Source organism: Juglans microcarpa x Juglans regia, chromosome 2D (genome assembly GCF_004785595.1).
Source record: "Juglans microcarpa x Juglans regia isolate MS1-56 chromosome 2D, Jm3101_v1.0, whole genome shotgun sequence".
Classification (NCBI taxonomy): domain Eukaryota; kingdom Viridiplantae; phylum Streptophyta; class Magnoliopsida; order Fagales; family Juglandaceae; genus Juglans; species Juglans microcarpa x Juglans regia.
In genome coordinates, this window is record NC_054596.1 from 1,979,474 (window position 1) to 2,001,632 (window position 22,159).

Genomic DNA, 22,159 nt, shown 5'->3' on the forward strand with positions numbered 1-22,159 from the left:
AATAATTTTTTTTTTTTATTCAAGCAGGGAGTAAATATATATATATATATATATATATATATCTATGTGTGTGACAGATATTTATGAAAATAGAAGCAAATAAAAAATGTGTGCTCTCACCATCGGCCTCATGATCATGAGCAGCCAATTCACGAGCCATAATTGAAGGGGAAGAGAAAAGAAGGAAAGCCAGGAAAATGCAGGAAATGAGCAAGATAGTCTTCATTTTGGTGATTGCAGATTAGATTGTACGTGTTGATGAGGCCATTGTCCTCTAGCTAGCACTCCTATTTATAGGTCCATTCAAGTGTGAATTTGTGCTTAATTGGCCTAGACGCGTTAATTTAATAGAAAAAGGAGGTCGGATTTTCTTCATTTGATAATATTAGGCATAACATAATATATATAATCGGAAGAGGCCAACTTTGAGTGCATGGTATCAATATAATAAATAAAAAAAAATCAAAAGTAACCACAAAGAAAGCAATAAATAAATAAATAAAAACAAAAGCAAAAGCAAAAGTGACCTTTAATTTTCATAAAAGATGATTTTTTTTTAATCAAGAAAAATGAAAGAATGAAGGCTTATCAATTGACTAGAAAATTAATTGATTACTGAAGTACGTAATGGCATATTAATTATTTCCTTTATTTTATATAGTTCTTGTTTTAAATCCGATTTCTGAAATTCTTACCGTACTTTCTAATAAATTCATAGTACTCAAAACTGGTTATAATATATTATGAAGAATATTATATCATCTATATATATATATATATATATTTATAGATCAATACTAAATATATTATATTATAAATGAATGCGCACACATGCACACAGCCAATTTGCCAAATGTTTTCCCCCCGTTCCTTTCAAATATTCAGTAGCTCGATGTGCTGATCACGTTTAATTAAAAGAAGCATGCATATATACTACACATGATCTAATTTAATTTGAAGCCAACCCCTAATTAGTATATATGTTCTTTCAGTTATCTATACATTTTTTTAATCACCCCATCCGGAAAAACAAATAAATTCGTCACATGCATTCATTGCGCCAAAAAACAAAAAAAAATATTAATATAAATTATTTCGTTCCCTCTAGATCAATGAGTAGTTCGTACACTTACCTACCGGGAACAGTGAAAAGAAAGAAGATTGTACGTACAGATCATCTATATATTAATTAAGATTACTAGAGATTGGCCCCAACTGATCGATCTCTCTGATTTTTGGAGACCATAATGGCCGACATGCTTATCTTGTTATATATGTAACATCTAAATCAAATAAACAAAAGTTAATGCTGGTGGGCTGCCTACTACATGCACATGATCGCTCGAGCCTACCTTTAGTTAATTGGCTTTCGTCATCCCTATTGCGTAATACTGCATGATGAAAGCTTGTCCCAGTCTATTCACGTGTTTACTTTTTCTCTTTCCATTTGGAATTGTGTGGTCTCCGTCTCCCTTTTCATGTTCTTGATGACTTGCATGATGAACATGCAAGTAAGTTGCTAATTATCCAAATTACTAATCGTGTTGAAACCGTGCCAAAAATTACATTATAATTAATGAGTTTCAACGTACAGCCTCATATATATATTCACGCACCTAAAACATTAATATAATAATATCTCAAACATCCGAGGTTATTGCCGTACGTACAGATCTATTAAAGTCATGGTACTGATCACTACTGAGACGAAATGTCATGCAGAAACTGACATGATCTACAAATATTGACAAGCGAATTACTCGATAGAAGCAGTTGATCACCATCTTCCCTAATTTGATGCCAAAAGACAATTAAAGTTTTCACTTCAGACTCGGGCAGCATGAAGAAGGGGAGAGTTGTATCCCTCGGTGCTTGATCTGGAATATCGCAATGACATCAGGCCTGGATCTCTATATGCAGTGACTAATTTCTCATAAAATTCACCCATGGTAGGATCGTTAACGTCCTCTCTGTCTTTCTTTACCAAACACTGCACAAGACACTCTTTCTTTCAGCTCATTTCTTGAGGAGTACCATCAAAAGAATGCACCAAAAATAGTCTTTGCAAATAAATTAACAGTCAGAAAATAAAGGTTGCGAATAGTTATAAGGATGAATATTGGTGCAATACAAGAGCATCTAACTTTAAGATAATATACTGCTGTAAAAGCTCTCATTTTAATTTGTTGTCGGGAAAGTTTTTTCTATCACCAAAAGATAAAGCAAAATTTATAAGGTCGATCCCATGTAGAACAGCACCAGTACTGCCTGCGCGCTTTACTAACCACAGTTTAGGCCATACATAGCTATTTCTAGCATGATATTACATTCTGCAAGTTATTGAACAGCAAAATCGCTTGAGTATTGATGAGCAAGGGTGACTGGGATCAATGGATGCAACTACAACGGCAAAAAAGAAATCAGAAACATGCAAGGTGCAGATCTTGGAATGAAAGAAATTAAATCCACAGGCATCTAGGAAGCAGCTTAATAGGACGACACATAATTTCAAGAGGGAGCATGTCTGGTTGCTGGTCATGTAAATGAGCCGGCCATAATAACTTAAAATATATTTGACATAAACAGTGCGCCGACTGCAAAGGGAGCCTTACAAGACCAAAACCGATCAGCCCATCATATCAGCTCAGGGAAAAAGGAAAAACCAGTCCATCAGCGGTCAGGATTCAAAGAGACAGTATATATGTGCCACAAGTGTCAACTACATTCATTTTCCACTTATCATATCCTCAAGTACCAGGTCTTACGTGTAGAAGACAAGAAGTTACTAGTTATTAAAGTGGCAAACAGATCAATTTAAGGTTTTTATCATGTATTGCCACCACGCTGAGCTTACATTTTGTTAGAGAATAGGGGTTTATGTAAAATATATCCTAGTTACTTTCTCTCAATCGTCAGTTCTTAATGGAACTTTCATGTTATCCTTTCCAGCAACATGAAAAGTACCATAAAGCAAAATTTAATGTTCCTCAATTGTTTATACTTAACTGCTATTCCAGAACCATGGAAATGGATCAATACGGCCATTGATCCCCATACTACCATTCTATATTATAATCATACCCATCTATGCAAGGCATTAAAACTATTCTCAAGCCCTAATTCCAGTAATTAAGCATCATAAAAACAAATAATTGAAACTTTAGATCTAGTCACGCTCCAAGTGGATCTCCTTGTAGTTTCAAGAAAATCTTTTTTCAAGTACAAAAATTCTTTTATAAGACAAATGAAGGTGATTTCTTCTCTGATAAACTTGTGGTAATCAAAAGTTTATGGTACTCTGGATTAGTACATGTTTGATATTGAGCGTGATACCTATTGCTTCTCAGATTCTCAATTGACTCTTGACATGAGTAGGTCGTGCACCAAAACTAAAGAGAAGCAAGCTTTGTTAAGCAAGACAACAGTACGCAATGTAAGGAAAACCACGCACATATAAGAAGAAACATTAGCAGATATGAAGGAACATGACAATTTCCCAGGTATCAGATATGCTATAAAGAGCTACCCAGGATAGGGTTTACGAGAGTAACAAATGCAATAATAAACTAAATTGTTAAAACGAATTACATTTGAAATATCAGCCAGAACATTAAATTAGCAGAATCAGGAAGATAAAAGATAAATTATAGTTATTTGTAAGCCAAGTACCTCCATAGGAAACGATTTGAATAAGGGTAGAAACCGTTTCTGGCAGTACTCGTTGAAAAGAAGTGTGAGAATAGGAAGAGGAATAGTTAAACTGGAAGCTAATGGAACCTTCTTAAGCCCAAATATCCCAATGGCAATAATATGCATCAGCACCAAAGAAAAAATGGTTGAATAGTGCACTATAGGCCAAAACTTTCCACCAGTTTCATATTGGAGTGCATATACATTCAATAGCTGTACAAAAAATTCATAAAGAGTCATTAAAAGTAGGTACAAAGCATTGGAAAATAATACTACCTCCCCAAGCGAATCTCAACTAAGTAGTCCAAACAAGTGATTTAGAACGTAAAAAACACTTTCAAAAGTCCTGCTTTTGGATTGATCGCTGTTGAGTTCCTCCCTTCCGATGTATAAATGGTGTGGCCCCAACAGCCAAGTACACCAACTGAAACTCTTTTCTTACTTTTCACATGGTCAAAGACTTGGATGGATGCAGGATATAGTCCACAAGGAGCAGTATAGACCGAAACATATTTCATGGAATAAATTTTTTAAACCAATATAATTTTAAGTCCTTTGTTTAGCTTCTCTCCCATATCAGCTTCTCTCTGAAACTGAACATGTTGCAAAAGAGAGTGTACTCATTTGTCTTTACCAAAGCAAACTAAAGGCCAAGTAAAATCCAAAATGAAAGATAGCAGCACCTCTAGATACATATGTTGACTGCCTCACCATTTGCTTAGCTAAAAATTATTAGCTCTAGATATTTAGGGTCCAACAGCACAATCAACTTTAAAACTATTATAACCAGTCATATTTCATAAACTACCATAATTTCATAATTTCAAGTATAATATCTTGTATATTAGGCTAGACCACACACCAACTTTCTGCTTGAATAACTTGACTGCAATCTCAGACTTGTTTATGATTTTAAGAGAAGTGGTAAATCAAGTGGGACAGCATCATGAAAAGTGCACCTAAAAATTATTATTTTTATTTGAAACAGAACCTTGCTTATGTTATTTTATGCTAAATGATTAAGAGAAATAATGAGGGTATAAAGCTCATAATGGTAAGAATGAATTAAAGAATGAAAATGACGGCATTCCACTAACCTGATTGCGGTAGATGATGTACCCCATACAATAGTAAACCAAGAGAAATGGCAGAATTAGTGGAGCAAGGAAGAAGTATGTTATACCAAGAAGCCCAAAGAAGAGAATCGTGGGAATTCCACTGTGGTAAGGAATTGATGGAACCTCAAATTCATCACCATCTTTTCCTGAAAACACTCTCTTGAAAAAACTGCATATAAGGGGAGTCAATCGACAGAGTTCTGATGATAGACTGGTCCAACCAGATGTCACGACATATGCAATGAAGAATGATGCCTACATCCAAAGTAAAAAAACAAATATCGTATTGTCAATCGTAGTATTAAGAAATGGTTTTTAATAGTATAGGCCAACATTTAAAGCCAAAATATAATTTCCTAAAAATTGGTACAGGTACGACTACCAAGTGGGTAGTAGTACCAACTAATGAGAGGTTATTTTCAGGTTCATTACTTTTCAATTGGAATATTATTAAGATAACCAAACCCCAAAAGAAATAAATCAAAATAAAAATACAAGGAAAATTAGAAGGTAAATCAGTGTTATCCGACATTTTTTTTGGTGCACAGCGAACCTCATCACTGGATATGTATATCTAGAATGAGAAAGCAGTTTGTAGGAATAATTCTCATTAATTCGTAGCATAGATACAAGGCAGTATTTATAAATTACAGCAGAAGAAAATAAGGAAAGAATAAATTAAATGCTAACTTCTAAGGAAACTAAATCTCCTAGAATATTCACACATTTACAGCCAATATTCCCCTAGAATCCAGTAAAGTTGACCAGACAGATTTGGCAACTTTCCAACAGTATAACCCAAAGATTAATAAGAGTCGACTGCCTTGAGTCAACCATGAATAAAGAGATCTCAAATCAGCACAACACAAATGTTTATCAAAATAAGTTGAAATTTCCTAACTTCATGAATGTAAAATAATGAGTCAGCTTTTGCAAATCTCTTTAATGATTGTCATCTCAACCCAATTCAAAGTCACTGCCTTAGGCATCGTGTTCCCTTTCTGATCCTAAGTTCCACTTGACATTGCATGCTACCAATAATTGAGTTACATTTGGAAAAGGTCTGACAAGCCATTCATGTCCTACCCTGGACCTTCCAAGTGGGAACGGGTCATATGAAATGAGTAGCCCTTTAATCACAAGAAAATCTGTCTTCATAGAAATATCCCAAATTCCAAACTATAAGCAGAAATATCTACTCACCTGTGCCGGTACAGCTTCAGCTAGTACGCTGGGAATCTTTTTGGGTTCAAGGAAGACGTTGACCTGGTAGAGAGCTGATCCCGATAGTACATTTGCAAAGAAAATGTTCCATATGGTAAACCACAATACCTTGATGCATGCACTTTTTTCTATCTGGCTAAGAGAGATGTATCCTTGCATGGAGGAAAACATTATCATGATGGGTGGCACAAAAGATAAGAACATCTGAAGAATGAGACTGGGAAGATATCCTGTTATCACTTGACTGACGAAGGTTCTGCAAAATAAAGAAAATTGCATATTGTTGTATCATACCTGAGAAAAGCATAATTTATTGAATAAAATCTCTGGCAAGCATTAAATTCAGAAGAATGATACTTAATCAAGTATGAAGATTGATTTGCACTTACAGTTTCAGTACGCCTTTCAGGAAAGGAAACCAGGTCTCCAACTGATCAAGATGAGTAAGTCCTTGTACTAGTACGACTGGAATAAGAAATAGAATTGTAAGAGCAACACATGCTACAAACACCACCAGCACGCAGATCCATCTTTTTATGAATGAATCAGAGAAGAATGGCCAGTAAACATCCTGAGGTTCAGGAGCTCGCTCAGTGACCCACTTTGTGGGATTCACTGCTTGTTGAATGTGTAAAGCTACTGCAGCACCAAGCCGTGATTTGAATGACACAAATGCAGCAGGGACTTCCTATTAGAATCGAAAGGCATACAGGGAAAATAAGCTTATCGGATACATATTTCTTTTAATATGTGCGAGCTGTATCAGATATGATCTTCATATTAGGCTTGATTAATATAGAAGTAATCTATTGTAGGGTAAAATTCATGCATGCCACCACACACATTCATAAGGTTAGCATCTGGTGAAGTGTTGAATCCAACACGAGGAATTTACATAATTAAATTGGTTCCATATTACTCCATGTCAATACTAAACTACTGATTAATATCTTTATAACTACATGCCTAGCATCTAAAACGTGGATTTGAAAGATACCTATTAATCTAGAGCTATTTCTATTAGATACTTCCTCCATCTCAATTTGTTTGTCCCATACAGGAATTCAAACTATTGAAATAAACATCAATATCAGTCTCTAAAACTGATCAATTTCAGAGTTTGGTTTATTATTTTGCATGTTGATACTTCTGCAACATAGCTATTTACTAAATTCATCAAACTTTTTTGGTGTTCAAAATGGTGAATAAAATGTGACATCCAAGAGAGGAAAGGCGGATTAACAAATGGTCCTCGCCAAAGCCCCACCGAAGGCCTTTCTTCTCCAAGGTCCCTGATGAAGGCAAGATTCAAGGTCTTTGTTACAACAATCAAAACACTTTACAACAAAGCTTGCTTGCCTCACATTCTATGAACCTCCCCAAATATCAAGAGACTAAGAGTTGTCTATGGCTGAATGCACTTACATCACCATCTATTTATAAAATGTACTTTCGAGTATATCATACATTTGCATCCATGTGCATGTGCTGTGTGTGTGCACATGCTAATAAAATTTATGACCCTTCTAATTTTGCCATTTCTGCAATAGGTTATTTTCAAAGGAATTAGCTAGCCATTTAAAGTCAGTGGATTCTATGCCTTGTACAGCTTTGACAGCTATCTTCTATGATTGTAAATATTTTATTCTTTCCTTAATTAGGATATACTAGCTGTAGGCTAGCTGTAGACAGATCTGTATATGGTAGTTTAGCTGTTTTTAAGGGCTGAAGATCAGCTTGTATTCTTTATATAATGGAAATTCTCCACCGAGAGAGAACATACTTTTGATCAAAGCTCTCTAAGTTTATCATGGCATCAGAGCCACAATTCTGAATTCTCACGTGTCTCTTGTCCAACTCAGCCCTAGTTCAGTCTATGTTCTTCTCACGTGTCTCTTGTTCTCAAGTCCAACTCAGCCCTAGTATAGAAAATACCTAGGATGACTCATGGCCAGCTCGAAGTTCAAAAGAAGTTATCTACTATCATGATTGATGTTGTTGGTTTGTTTTGCTTGATTGAATGATTGAATTATTACTTGCTTATTGAATGATTGGTGTTGTTAGATAATGGCACCGGCTAGGCGTAACGTGCACCCTGAAGGTTCCTCGGAACCTCCACCTAATGAACCTGAGGTGATAGCTGCTGCTGCTACCAGACTTCTCCGGTATTTTGTTGACGAAGAAGGCTTGGTAGCCAAGAATCCTAGGGGCGGTTGTACCCTAAACCAGTTTACACAGCAGCATCCTCCGACTTTTGACGGTAGAGCAGAAGCACTTGATGCAGAAAGCTGGATCAAAAGAATTGAGAAGATTTTCAGGGCTCTGTTTTGTACGGATGAACAGAAAGTGGAGTTTGCCACTTATATGCTGGCAGATGAAGCTGATGAATGGTGGACCTCCACAAGGGAACTTTTACTGCTCGAACTTAATGATGGGGTATCCATTACTTGGGACCGTTTTAAACGGGCATTCCTAGATCGATATTTTTCCCCCGCACTCCGTGAAGCAAAAGCTAGGCAGTTTCTCGACCTAGTGCAGGGAACCATGACGGTGGAACGTTATACCGCGACATTTGTGGCATTATCGCGGTTTGCTAGTTATCTAGTTCCAGACGAGGAAAAGAAATGTGAAAAATTTGAAAAGGGCTTGCAACCGAGAATTCGTAGTCGCCTGATACCCTTGAGGATCCGTAATTTCACCGACTTGGTCACACGAGCTACCCTGGTTGAAGAAGACATGAGGGCAAATGCATAACTTTTCAATCAGAGAAAGCGCCAACAATCTTTACCTGAGCCCAATAGAAACAAGAAGCCTACTCCCAGCTACCAGCCACGTTTACCTCAGAGCTTTGCGACGAATCCAGTCTGCCAGACCTGCGGGAAGAGGCATCAGGGAAATTGCCTAGTAGGCCAGAATGCCTGCTTCAAATGTGGGCAACCAAACCATATGGCCCGAGACTGCCCAAGGAACGCGCCGCCTCCAGCTGCAAAGAATGGTCAGCGGTCTACTGCACCAGCTAGAGTGTTTGCCCTTACCCCAGGGGACGCAGAGACGGCTAGTGATGTGGTTACAGGTACCATTCTATTATTCTCCCGTTATGCTACCATTCTATTCGACTCGGGTGCCACACACTCTTTTATAGCACGTACCTTTGTTTGTTGGAATGAAAGAGTACCAGAGAGTCTTGAGTGTGCACAGTCTGTTGCAACACCTACTGGTGAACATATAGTTTGTGATACCATGCTTAGGAACTGTCCCATAAAAATTAATGGGAGACTTCTCCCAGCAGACTTAGTGATTTTTGAGATGCTGGGATTTGACATAATCTTGGGAATGGATTGGTTGTCTCGAAACCACGCTTGTGTTGATTGTTTTAAAAAGGAAGTGGTTTTCAAACCCCCGGGCGAGGAGGAATTCAGATTTTGTGCAGGGAGAGGAGTTGCCCCACCTCTATTAATATCAGCCTTGCAAGCAACGAAGTTACTAAGACAAGGAGGGTCAGGATTCCTGGTTAGTCTAGTAGCACCACCTGCTGAGGGACCGAAGCTTGAAGATATCCCTATAGTAAAGGAATTTCCGGATGTGTTTCCAGAGGACCTTCCAGGGATGCCTCCGGATCGAGAGGTTAACTTTTCAATCGATATCCTACCAGGAACGGCACCTATATCAAAGGCACCATATCGGATGGCTCCAGTCGAGTTGAAGGAGCTTAAAGGACAATTACAGGAGTTGTTGGAGAAGGGTTATATTCGCCCTAGCGTATCACCATGGGGCGCACCGGTCCTGTTTGTGAAAAAGAAAGATGGTTTTATGCGACTTTGTATTGACTACCGAGAATTAAACCGGGTGACTATTAAAAACAAGTACCCACTACCCAGGATTGACGATCTTTTTGACCAGTTGCAGGGGGCCCAAGTTTTCTCCAAGATTGATCTGCGATCGGGCTATCACCAACTTAAGATTAAGCCGGAAGATATTTCGAAGACGGCGTTTAGAACGCGCTATGGGCACTATGAGTTTTTAGTCATGCCATTCGGTTTGACGAACGCTCCCGCAGCCTTCATGGGCATGATGAACAAAGTGTTCAGGGAGTATGTCGATCAGTTTGTTGTAGTCTTCATCGACGACATTCTTATATACTCCAAAAGCCAAGCAGACCATGAGTACCACTTGAAAGTTGTGTTGCAGATCTTAAGAAAGGAGCAGTTGTTTGCGAAATTCAAGAAGTGTGATTTCTGGTTGCAAGAGATTACCTTCTTGGGTCATGTTGTGTCAAAAGAAGGAATTGCAGTAGATCCGTCGAAAGTTGAAGCGGTTGTGAAATGGGCCAAGCCAACCAATGTGAGTGAAGTCAGAAGCTTCTTAGGACTGGCAGGATATTATAGGAGGTTTGTTGAGGGGTTCTCCAGTATTGCAGCACCGATGACTAAGCTGACTAGGAAAAATGAGAAGTTTTTGTGGACAGAAGACTGTGAAAGAAGCTTTCAAGAGTTGAAGAAAAGATTAGTGACAGCTCCTGTACTCACGGTTCCCTCAGGCAATACAGGATTTGTTATTTACAGTGATGCCTCCCTCAAGGGATTGGGTTGTGTCTTGATGCAGCATGGGAAGGTTATCGCTTATGCCTCAAGACAACTCAAAAGTTACGAAGAGAATTATCCGACACATGATTTGGAACTTGCAGCAGTTGTGTTCGCCTTAAAGTTATGGAGACACTATCTCTATGGGGAGAAGTGCGAGATTTATACAGACCATAAGAGCCTAAAGTATTTCTTTACTCAAAGGGACTTGAATATGAGACAACGCAGATGGTTAGAACTTTTGAAAGATTACGACTGCAACATCAACTACCATCCGGGTAAAGCTAATGTAGTGGCAGATGCTCTAAGCCGGAAGTCCTCCTCCGGTACCCTTGCTACTATGTATACCCCATAGAAGCATATTTTATTAGATATGGAACGGGCAGGGATAGAGATGGTTATGGATTCACAAGCGCGGTTGAGTAGTTTGACTTTGGGATCAACGCTGATGGACCAAATAAAGGCTGCCCAATCTACTGATTCAGACTTAGTGAAGATCAGAGGAGAAGTCCAAGAAGGAAGAAGGCCCGAATTTACTATATCTGGGGATGGCACCTTAAGGCTCAAGGGAAGAGTATGCGTTCCAAATGTTAAGGAAATCAGAGATGTAATCTTGAGAGAGGCTCACCGCTCACTCTACACTGTTCACCCAGGTAGTACTAAGATGTATAGAGATTTGAAGCAACAGTTTTGGTGGAGCGGTATGAAGCGCGAGATAGCCAGCTATGTGGCTCAGCGTTTAACTTGCCAGCAAGTCAAGGCAGAACATCAGAGGCCTTCCGGACTTTTACACCCGCTCCCTATACCGGTTTGGACATGGGACGAAATTGGTATGGATTTTGTGTCGGGTTTTCCTAAGGCACCAGGTGGACAGGATGCAGCTTGGGTAATTGTCGATAGGTTGTCAAAGACAGCTCACTTCATTCCGATTCAGATGACGTACTCTACAGACAGATTAGCGGAACTGTATGTACGCGAAATCGTTAGATTGCACGGAATTCCCTCTAAGATTGTGTCGGACAGGGACACTCGTTTCACTTCGACTTTTTGGAGGAGTGTACAGAAAGAGTTAGGGACAGAGTTGACTTATAGTACAGCCTTCCACCCGCAAACTGATGGACAGTCAGAAAGGACAATACAGATATTGGAGGATATGCTTAGAGCCTGCATGTTAGACTTCAAGGGTAGCTGGATTAAATACTTACCCTTGATAGAATTTGCGTACAATAATAGTTACCAGGAGAGCATTCAGGCTGCACCATATGAAGTTCTTTACGGCCGCAAGTGCCGGTCACCTCTCTATTGGGACGAAGTGGGAGAACGTAGAACCTTGGGTCAGGAGATTATCCAAGATATGCATGAGAAAATAGCAGTCATCAGGAAGAAACTTGCCATTGCACAAGAGCGACAGAAAAAGTATGCGAATCAGAGACGGCGAGACTTACAATTTGAGGAAGGAAGCAAAGTATTCTTGAAAGTGGCACCAATGAAGGGAATCATGCGATTCGGTAAGAAAGGCAAGCTAAGTCCAAGATATTTAGGTCCTTTCGAGATACTAGAAAGGATCGGAGCTACAGCTTACAGGTTAGCCCTTCCACCTCAGTTGTCGGCTATTCACGATGTTTTCCATGTCTCTTTGCTTCGAGAGTATGTTCCAGACCCCACACATGTACTTGAGTACGAGCCTCTTCAAGTTCGCGAGGATTTGACTTATGAGGAATTTCCAATCGGGGTTCTTGCACAAAAAGCTCAAGCACTCCGCAAGAAGACCATTCCGATGGTCAAAGTGCTTTGGAGCAACCACACGGAAAAAGAGACTACCTGGGAGCTAGAAGAGGTCATGAGGATCAAATATCCTTATTTATTCGATTAAGGTACGTTATCTCGAGGACGAGATTTCTTTTAAGGAGGGGAGATTGTAACATACGGGTCTAAATTTAGGGTTTAAAACTAGTATTTTACTTATTCATTTATTGGTATTTTAATTTCTTTATATTTATTTATTTATTTTAGATTTTTTTTTTTTGTGATAACAGATAGATCGATTTAGTGTTTCCTTTCCTTTTTAAAACTTCGAATATTCTATCCACTTAGTCCCCATGCTAGTTTCGGTTTCCAGAGTTTGAGCAACTCCAAGTCAAACCTTTCAAACTCTCTCAGAAACGGTATCCACGTGAGAGTAGGTTCCTAAAGTTTAGGCAATTTCAAAATTCAACCAATCTCTCCACGTCGCTCCCTCCCATCGCCTATAAAAAGACCCTCAAGCCTCTGTGATTCACACAGTGTTAAATCAAGAGAAACAACATTCCCGCTTAAACCTTACCTCTGCCCAACCATCGTCGTCCACCCCAGGACGTCGGAGCCCTACCCACGGCGCCAGAAAACGCCGGCCAACTCAACCCCGTCGAACCCACCCCCTCAGGTAAGCCCCTGCCGCCGCACGCCACCTCCCTCCCTTTCGGTTGTTTGAGTTTCAAACCCATATCTCTCTAAACTCTCGCTGTTTCTCTCTCTCTCCCTCTCTCGGTGTCGCACCACCATAGGGGACCCCCCCAGTCTCGTCGCCGGTCGCTTCTACCCACCTAGAGCCGCCGACGCACTCTGCTCTCCCTCGTGAGCATCGCGCAGCCCTCTCTCTCCCGTAAGCCTCTGTTTTACGTCTGCTCCTTTTGTTTTATTTTCTTTTCTTTCTCGTTTCTTTTTTCTTTTCTTTCTTTTCTTTCTTTTCCTTCTTTCTTCTTGTTTTATCCCGTGTGCTTCAGTTCCCAAAAAGCCTTTTTAATTCGGTAATTCCATGCATGCCTTGTGACCGTGAGGATGTAATTCCCTGAGCCTCGACTTCTTGGGGCCTTAAGTCGGTCAGATAGTATTTTCTTTAAGTGGTTAATCTCTGGGTCAACAGAAACTGGTTTACAATTTAAAAAAAAAAAAAAAAAAAAAAAAAAGAGGATAGTATATTTTTCAGAAATACATTACCTTTACATGGGCTTTATCTAATTGAACAAATTCAGCATTTAGACACAAGTTTTATAAAAGATTTTTAAAAGATTTCAAAGCATTTGTTGGAGTCTATTAGTAGTTAAATTCCTTATACGTATTTAATTACGTAGAGTATTACGACACGTTTTGCTAGGAAGTTATTAACGTCTAGAACCTCGTTTAGGTAACGCGCTACAAGTTGGAAATCAGGAAGCAGCGCTAAGAGGTAAATAGTATGATCATATTAATAAATGCGTATTGTGAATATTATTATTATGTATAAAAAGAAAAAAATGTGATGTGCTTATGATTGCTAACTACGCTACACTAAGAGGCAAGTCAAGGTTAGTTTACTTTTCAATCTTGATGAAATATGAGATTATACTTGAGTGAATGAATTTATTGTTGATTGATTTAATGTTACTAAATTCACATGAAAGACATGAAATGTTGAAGTAGTAGTTCAAAGTCAAGTATGCCATGTAATAGTCAGATTATGCAAGCCATGTCCATGAAATGCTTAGATTGTATATATGCCATGTTTGTGTAATACTTAAACCATGTATGCCATGTTCAAGTAAAACCTGGATCATGTATGCCTTGGATCGTCTTAGAACCTTCATAGCATGTTATGTAATATCACGTTATACTATGCCATGCTAAATCATACAAGAGTATGCCATGCTAAATCATACGAGAATATGCCATGTACAAAGATATGCCATGCTAAATCATACAAGAATATGTCATGTACAAGAATATGCCATGCCATGTCATGTTACGCTATACCATGTACAAGATTATGCCATGTTAGAGATGTTCATGAAGCAAATCTCATGCATTAAGAAAGATAAGAAATGTAACGGTACCACGGACTCAAGCGTGGTTAACCACAAGTTTAGTGAAACACGGACTCAAGCGTGTTTCACTCCACGATATGCAAGTTTAGTGAAACACGGACTCAAGCGTGTTTCACTCCATGATATGCAAGTTTAGTGAAACACGGACTCAAGCGTGTTTCACTCCATGTTATGCAAGTTAAGTGAAACACGGACTCAAGCGTGTTTCACTCTATGTTATGCAAGTTAAGTGAAACACGGACTCAAGCGTGTTTCACTCCATGTTAATACAAGATAACTAGGATGTTATGCATTCACAATGACATGTTTTGATTATATATGCTCCCGCTTATGTTAATAATGAAAATGTGTGCCATGTAAATCTGTGATGATATATGTATGTAAAGTCTTCCAGAAGATCATGTTACGTATTTGATTGAAATCCATGAAGTTGTATGCACGTTCGTAAGGGTATCCTAGAGATGAATTGTATGTTAGGCAAGGACTATATTTTACGATACGACGTACTACTTACTGAGTATTCAACTCATTATTTTTTTTGTGTGTTTCTTGTTTCTTCCATGTCTGATTCTCGCAGATGATGTCTATGATGATGAAGAGCGGAATGGCCGGGAGTAGATCTAGTACCAAGACTTAGGACTGAATAAGTGATTTTATCACCAGAATTAGATTTCTTTTATGTCATGCATAGGATTAGTTATGTTTCGTTATATTTCGTTCAGTTTCCAAAACAATCATGTTCAGTTCAGTTTTAATGTTTTGATGAATTTCAATAAATGAGGTAATTCAGGATATGAATCTCTCTACCGGGCATTATGTTTTAAATGTTGGTAATATCTCTATCCTAAGGGAATGGGGTGTTACACCTACTTCCTCACCCAATGATGTTTGCAAACTAAAAACGCTCTTTGTATGGTTTGAAGTAGGCATCAAGAGTATGGTTTGAAAAGTTTCGATCCAATCTCCTTGGCTTTTCCTTTACTCAGAGTCAGTATGACTCCTCCCCTTTTCTACAGAGGACATCTAAGGGCATAGTTGTTCTCTTTGTTTATGTGGACGACATCATTGTCACTGGTTTCGATATGGAGGCCATCTTTAAGATTCAGAAATTGTTGCATTCTACTTTCCACATGAAAGACCTTGGCCAGCTCACCTACTTCTTGGGGTTAGAGGTGCATCATCGGCCTCAAGGTATCTTCTTGAATCAACACAAGTATATTCAGGATCTGGTTCAATTAGCCAGACTCACAGCACTACTTCTGTTGACACCCCCATGGAACTTAATGTGAAGTATCGACGTGACGAAAGGGAGCTTCTTGAGGATCCTACTTTCTATCGGAGCTGGTTGGTAGTCTTATCTATCTAACCATCACCCAACTGGACATCTCTTACGTTGTCCACACCGTCAGCAAGTTCATGCAAGCCCCACAGCATCTCCACCTATTCGTAGTCTGACATATCATTCGATACATCCTTGGCACACCTAGTCGTGGCTTATTTTTTCCTACTGGTTCCTCACTCCAGCTACAAGCCTACAGTGACGCTGATTGGGCCAACTGCCCAGACACCAAGAAATCTACTACCAGATGGTGTATGTTTCTTGGTGATGCTCTTATCTCTTGGAAATGCAAGAAGCAAGACTATGTCTCCAAGTCATCAACTGAGGCAGAGTACTGCTCCATGTCTGCTACATGCTCCGAGATCATTTGGCTGTGTGGTCTCCTCACAGAGCTTGGTTTCTCCCAAGTTCAACCTATTCCACTACATGTTGACAACACTAGTGCCATCCAAATTGCTGCCAACCCTGTCTATCACGAATGCAAGAAGCACATAGAGGTTGACTGTCACTCCAATTAGCTGACCATTTGACCATTTAAACTTAGTGGATTCTATTCCTTGTACAGCTTTAATAGCTATCTTCTATGTTTGTAAATCTTTTGTTCTTTCCTTAATTAGGGTATACTAGCTATAGGCTATCTTTAGACAGATCTGTATATAATAGTTTAGCTGTTTTTAAGGGTTGAAGATCAGCTTGTATTCTTTATATAATGGGAATTCTCCACCGAGAGAAAACATACTTTTGCTCAAAGCTCTCTAAGTTTATCATTGATCTTCATCAAACACTGGCAATAAATATAGCCCATATAAGTATACAATCCAATCTCTTGGACATTTTCATGTGAGACTTATTCTTGGCCTGTGTCCTCATTACAATTTTTAGCATATGCAATTATTGCTTAGCACAAGCAAGCATGTCATACCATAGAATTCTTTGGATGACTTATCTTTCCTCTTTGGATGAGGAAAAACTATAAACGGGGTGCACATTTGTGGTTCATCTTGGTTTTCAACCTGTCATTCCCCTGTTCTTCCAACCATCAAAATCAAAAAGAGTAATGCTATATACAGTATAGGGTGCACAAGTCCCACACACTCCCTTAAAAAGTAGGGTCCATCTTTAAAAAAATAATTTTTCTATGTGAGTTCCAAATTTATCCACCTTTTTCAACGAAAGTGCATAGGATTTATGCACCCTAGGACTGCAAATATCATTTCTCAAATCATAAATAGGCATACATAGCCACCAATCATTTTGGTGGTTCTGTACATTCCACCTTCTCCACTATAATGGTTCAAGAAAAAATAAACTAGGATAAAGTGTTATAAATAGGGTCAAACTGGTTTTCAATGATGAAATTCAGTCCACGAACTCACGAACATTTCAAACAACTACTTTGCAGGAAACTATAGAGAGGATACTACTCAGCTTTGATATAAATAAATAAGTATTTAGAGACTAGGTATTAGATAATGATTAAAAAAAAAAATCCTTTAAGTTGCTTTAATAAGGAAACACTCGGGCTGCATTTGGATGTTGAGCTGAGTTGAGATGAGTTGAGTTCTTTATGATATGAATAATAGTGAATTGAGATGGTGGAGTAAGTTTTGTGGGGTCAACTTAAGATGAATTTAGATATATTTGAATGTTAAAATGAGTTTAGATATATTTATGAGAATTTGAAAAATGTTGTGGGTCCCACGTGTAAAGAGATGTTGAGTTGAAAAAGATTGTGGGTCCCACATGTAAATAGGTTTTGAGTTGAGATGAGCTTAGTGGTTTGAGAGTTGAGTGTTTAGATGTTAGATTCAGTTTAAAATTAGATTGAACTAAGTTGATCTCAGTGCAGTCCAACAACCAAATGGGGCCTCAATAAATTCATTATCAAGCTTGTTGGAGAAAATCTCAGGAGATAAATAACACACCTTTCCTGCTGATGAAGATTGTTCCAATCTCACATTATCTTCTAAATCTTCCAACTTCTTTTCATAGTGATCTACAAGATCAACCTTTCGTCCAAAAATTCCCAAAAAGCCATCACGCCTGAACCTTTGTGGAGTATGATTGTTCAGTTTCAAGTGGGAAAGCCTTTTGTACAGCTTCTCTGTATCACCCTGCAAAAAATAAAAACACAGTCATTACAAACCCATGATTTTGTAAGTAAATTTTTTTAAAAGAAAAGATAAATCCATAATGTTAAGGCCCCACCTCCACACCCCCAAAATACCAGTTATAATAGCATAATATATAAACACCAGTTATAATGTTACACCAATAATAATTCACCTCAAGTGCTTCAGAAAAGGGCATGTATAGGGACTTGCAATCTACAGGAATTCCTCTCAACGTTATATGTACATGGAAAGGTTTCTCCCAAAAGTAAAATGCTGGACTTACATTTCAGAAATCCAGAGAGGTACTATATGTATACCACAGAATTGGTTATGTTCAAACATAGACATTTCAAACTATTAACTAGGAAAAAGCAACTAGGACTTGAATAATTTGTACAATAAGTAGACAATTAAGCTCTACTAAGAAATTTGAACGACAGCAGAGGCAAAAGGCACAATCAATCAGAAGTTCACGCGGATGCTTACAATAAGACCTTGAAGTTTGCTAGTTCGACGAACCATTGAATGTGAAAGATAAGTAGAAGAGTGATTCTCTATAAAGAAGCTGTCGACAGTTTCACTGTAGGTGCCTCCAGATGGGATTGGGATACCGCGTACTAATATTGAAAATTGATGAGGCTGAGGTTTGGATGAATAAAAGTAAGCGATTCTCTTTGATGAAATATATTCGTACTCCTGCTTATGTAAAGTCATCAAATTGAGATTTCTCAGTTCTTTATTTATTTATTTATTTTCAATGAACCAGAAAGTATGATGACATTAGTCAACCAAATGTGAATGACAGATTACTTACATAATAAAGAAGATAGCAGACAACTCCAGTGAAAACATATGCAGCACAAAAGTGAATCCATAACCTTGAGAAAGGCCAAAAATAGTAATCAGGGTTGCCTCACCATAACTTACAAAATGCTAAAATATGTTCATGTAAACTTGAAAGTAATAACTCCAATTAAAAACTTCAAGACAAGACATTTCTACAAACCGGTCCAAAACTGAAACAGGACACCATCCAATGGAAAGTTATTAGAGAAGAAAAGACAATGAAGAAAGTAAGAGTTATCCCCTTTAAAGATATGTATATATGTGTACATCTGATGAGAAATTGGCCAGGGTATAAATAGTAAGGATAATTTAGTGAATAAAATTACCCTTTGGTGTCAAGAAAAGATGGTTTAATGTAATTCATTCTCACCCACAATGGAAATGTGGAAATCCAATAAAGTTTGGAGTTAAAATTAAATTAAACTTGGAAGCCTTAAAAAAGATAGGAAATGAGTACTCCTTTGTTATCATAGTGTGGCCAGCTGATACTCACCAGTTTGAACCATTGTTGACGTTTGAAATACTGAATGAGTCCAGCGACTTGTTTGAAAAGTGAGAAAAATCAGAAATATCAACATTTAGCTGATTTCCCAGATAATTGACCGGAAGAAGAATGAAGATCCCAACAACCCCGGCAAAGGTAAAAACTCTCAAACTACATAAAACGAAAAAGATAGGGATCAGTTGAAGATAATATGTAAATGAAGTTTTGAAAGAAATGAAGATCAAGATAACAAGGCTAAACACCATGCAGGAAATGCTTGAAGAACATACAGGTAATAGGGGATTGGGAACAAGGTGTTTGGCATAGCAAACAGCGGCAGAATAGGCATGTTTCTTTGGACACAGGACAAATTTAAAAGAAAAATTGTATCATTTTTAAAAAAAAGGATAATAGAAAAAACCACCCCTAGCTAGGTGAATAGAGATGCAATATGGGTTATGGCAGGAGCTACCAGTTCAATAATACATGGAAATCAGGAGAGGAAACTAATAAATAAGTCCCGAGTTGAGAGTTGAAACAAGAGCACAATAGCGCATAGTAAAACTCTCTCTCTCTCTCCAACCCCCCCCCCCCCCCTCTCTGTCTCTCTCTCTATGGTTTCAACGGAAATAGGGACTACAAAATTGGTATTGCCCATTCCCTTCCAAACTTGGTCCTGAGGCATCCAAGTCTCCTCAACACTTAAGTGCAGTAATGGTGGTATTAGCAACTAAAGCAGCATGGTGCAGGCCAGGGTGGAAATGGTGTGGTGGTGATGGACTGAGAGGAAATGTCATGAAATGAAAAAAAATTCCTAATTGATACGATCTAAAATTTATAAAGTCCATCTAAAGGATGAGACTACTTAAATTCTTAAGCTCCAAGGACTTTTGAGCCTGTCATGTAGGTATGCATGCATGCAATGACAAACTAGGTGACAGTTAGTTTCCTAGAGACGTCAATCTAATACACAATAGATGACATATTTCAAGTTAGCAGCTAGTTACCTGAAGATAAAAATACGCATAAAGACCACGGCATCCAAGCCCAATACCGACAAGATTTCATCCTCGGAGAGTTGCCATGCCTTTCTGATCCAACCAGCAGTCGGTAACAAACTTTCCAAGTTGAATTGACCTCCCTGTTGAGCTTTACCTTCAGCAACCAAGCGCGGTGCATAGACAGTGATGTTACCTGGCTGCTTCCTCAAGATAGAATACAGAGTGAAAAACAAAAGGCAAAGGCCAAGATTGATTCCAACAGAAGTTATAAGAGCTGATAGAATCATTCCTCCAAACAAGTTTGAAATCTCTGTATCAAATCCTCACAGCCAATAACCCAACCGGCACATCTGCACTTGCGGAAGAGTCTTCAAAGACTGCAGACTAGTAACAAAATCACTTTGGAAGGAAGAGAGAGTTCAGAGGTTAGGAACGAGAGACAGCCTACAATTAATTGAGAAGAATAACCGATATGAGCTTCACAATTAAAAAAAATTAACTAAAAAAATTAACTAAGAATATATCTTTCTTAAAATATTTTTATTCCTTTAAATTGTTCATTTCATGAGTTCGAGGAGCTCTGTTCCTTTTGGCGTTAAACAATTGCGAGAACTGATCAAAGGCTCAGCCCGAACCGAATTAAGCCATCGACATAAACTATTCGAGCCGAAAATTATTTTTTACAAGCCGGACATTTCCAAGACTACACAATTTTTCAATTTGCATTACCAGAAGAAATAACAGCTTAAATCCCCATATAAAACTGCCTTCTTGAAGTGAAACAGTGCACATCTCAATTTTCACAGGACACCAAAATAAACCAAAAAAAAAAAAAAACAACAACAATATTCCAAGACGCAGATCGTCGGACTCTCGTGTATATTCCTGGTATATGTTAAATCAAAGAACAAATATTGTACATAAACTCACAAAGAACAAAAAAAACATCGACAATTCTTCTTTTTCAGATGGGTGGCATAAAAACAGTGAGATATCAGACCTGGTTAAGACTTGAAAGAGAGAGGAAGGGAGAGAACCCAGATGTAGCAGAAGCACAAAAATGGCCTGGTCTTTTGGTTGGTTACCTCCAAAATTATAGAAAGAAAATGATTCACTGTTTTTCATCGCAAGTAACCGACTTCATCTGCAACTTCGATGTGTTGTTACAGTAGTACTTCGTAAAAAACAAAGAGCAGATAAGATTTTTGTACCAGGCTGTATTACGTTAATTAAAGATTAAATACAAGTGGTGCCACGTTTGGACACCGTGACCGACAGTTGTAACTTACAACTTAAACCTCGTATTTATTTCGAGAATTTAAATTACAATAAACAAAAATATATAAAAATAAATTTATAAATTAACATAATTTCATATAATATTTAAGATATAATTTTATAACTTGGTTCCTGCCTTTTTTAGGTGACGATGGGCCTCCCTGCCTTGATTCTTCATTTTCGCTTTAATGTATGCCTCAATTTGGATTCTCGTTTATGATGTGTATTAAGCAAGCAATGCTTATTTCCGAATCTCGAATCACTTACAAAACTTGGAAACTACGCCGAATTTTCTTACTTTTCGTATGGAGAACAGACAACCCTTTACTTTTTAATTTTTAAAACATTTTGATAAGCCACGTGGACACTATTATGGTACTAATTAGAACGTGGGTATAACATCTTTTGTTATTCGGAATTTATTCTTTAGATCATATGCCTTGCTGCGAATCTGTCATCTCTCTCTGTTTTTTTTCTCAGCAGAACTTTGTGCGAGATGTATACAAAATAACAAAAGATTTGCTAGTATGTCAAGAAATGCATGCTATATTATTAAAGATTTTTTAAAATTATCACTTTGTATTAATAATTTTTTTTAAAAAAGAAACTTTTTGAGATCATGACAAGGTTCAGAAAATTAAAGAGA

The 22,159-nt window shown here is 38.0% G+C and overlaps 1 protein-coding gene across 6 annotated transcripts; it reads right to left on the reverse strand.

The window, feature by feature from the left end:
- Positions 1 to 1,577: 1,577 nt before the first annotated feature.
- Positions 1,578 to 21,432, reverse strand: LOC121249740 (CSC1-like protein HYP1). 6 transcript variants are annotated; one of them, XM_041148519.1, is made up of 11 exons: positions 21,236 to 21,432; positions 20,242 to 20,679; positions 19,244 to 19,405; positions 18,719 to 18,782; positions 18,391 to 18,600; positions 17,716 to 17,904; positions 6,422 to 6,720; positions 6,012 to 6,288; positions 4,788 to 5,063; positions 3,670 to 3,903; positions 1,578 to 1,990 (listed from the first exon to the last, which is right to left on the reverse strand). In XM_041148519.1, the coding sequence occupies exons 2-11, from the start codon at positions 20,520 to 20,522 to the stop codon at positions 1,826 to 1,828; spliced, it is 2,157 nt and encodes a 718-aa protein (XP_041004453.1). In that variant the 5' UTR covers positions 20,523 to 20,679; positions 21,236 to 21,432; the 3' UTR covers positions 1,578 to 1,825. The 6 variants fall into 6 exon arrangements, with proteins under 6 accessions (XP_041004453.1, XP_041004451.1, XP_041004450.1 ...); XM_041148517.1 differs by having other exon boundaries at positions 18,391 to 18,603; positions 20,242 to 20,585; positions 21,236 to 21,415; XM_041148516.1 differs by having other exon boundaries at positions 18,391 to 18,603; positions 21,236 to 21,414.
- Between the last annotated feature and the right edge of the window lie 727 nt (positions 21,433 to 22,159).

Coding starts and splice junctions, on each gene's coding strand:
- LOC121249740 (XM_041148517.1), bottom strand. CDS start 20,522: ATGATTCTATCAGCTCTTATAACTTCTGTTGGAATCAATCTTGGCCTT. Junction 18,783..19,243: donor GTCAACAATGGTTCAAACTG/GTGAGTATCAGC, acceptor GCCTTTCTCAAG/GTTATGGATTCACTTTTGTG. Junction 6,289..6,421: donor CTGAAAGGCGTACTGAAACT/GTAAGTGCAAAT, acceptor TTTATTTTGCAG/AACCTTCGTCAGTCAAGTGA.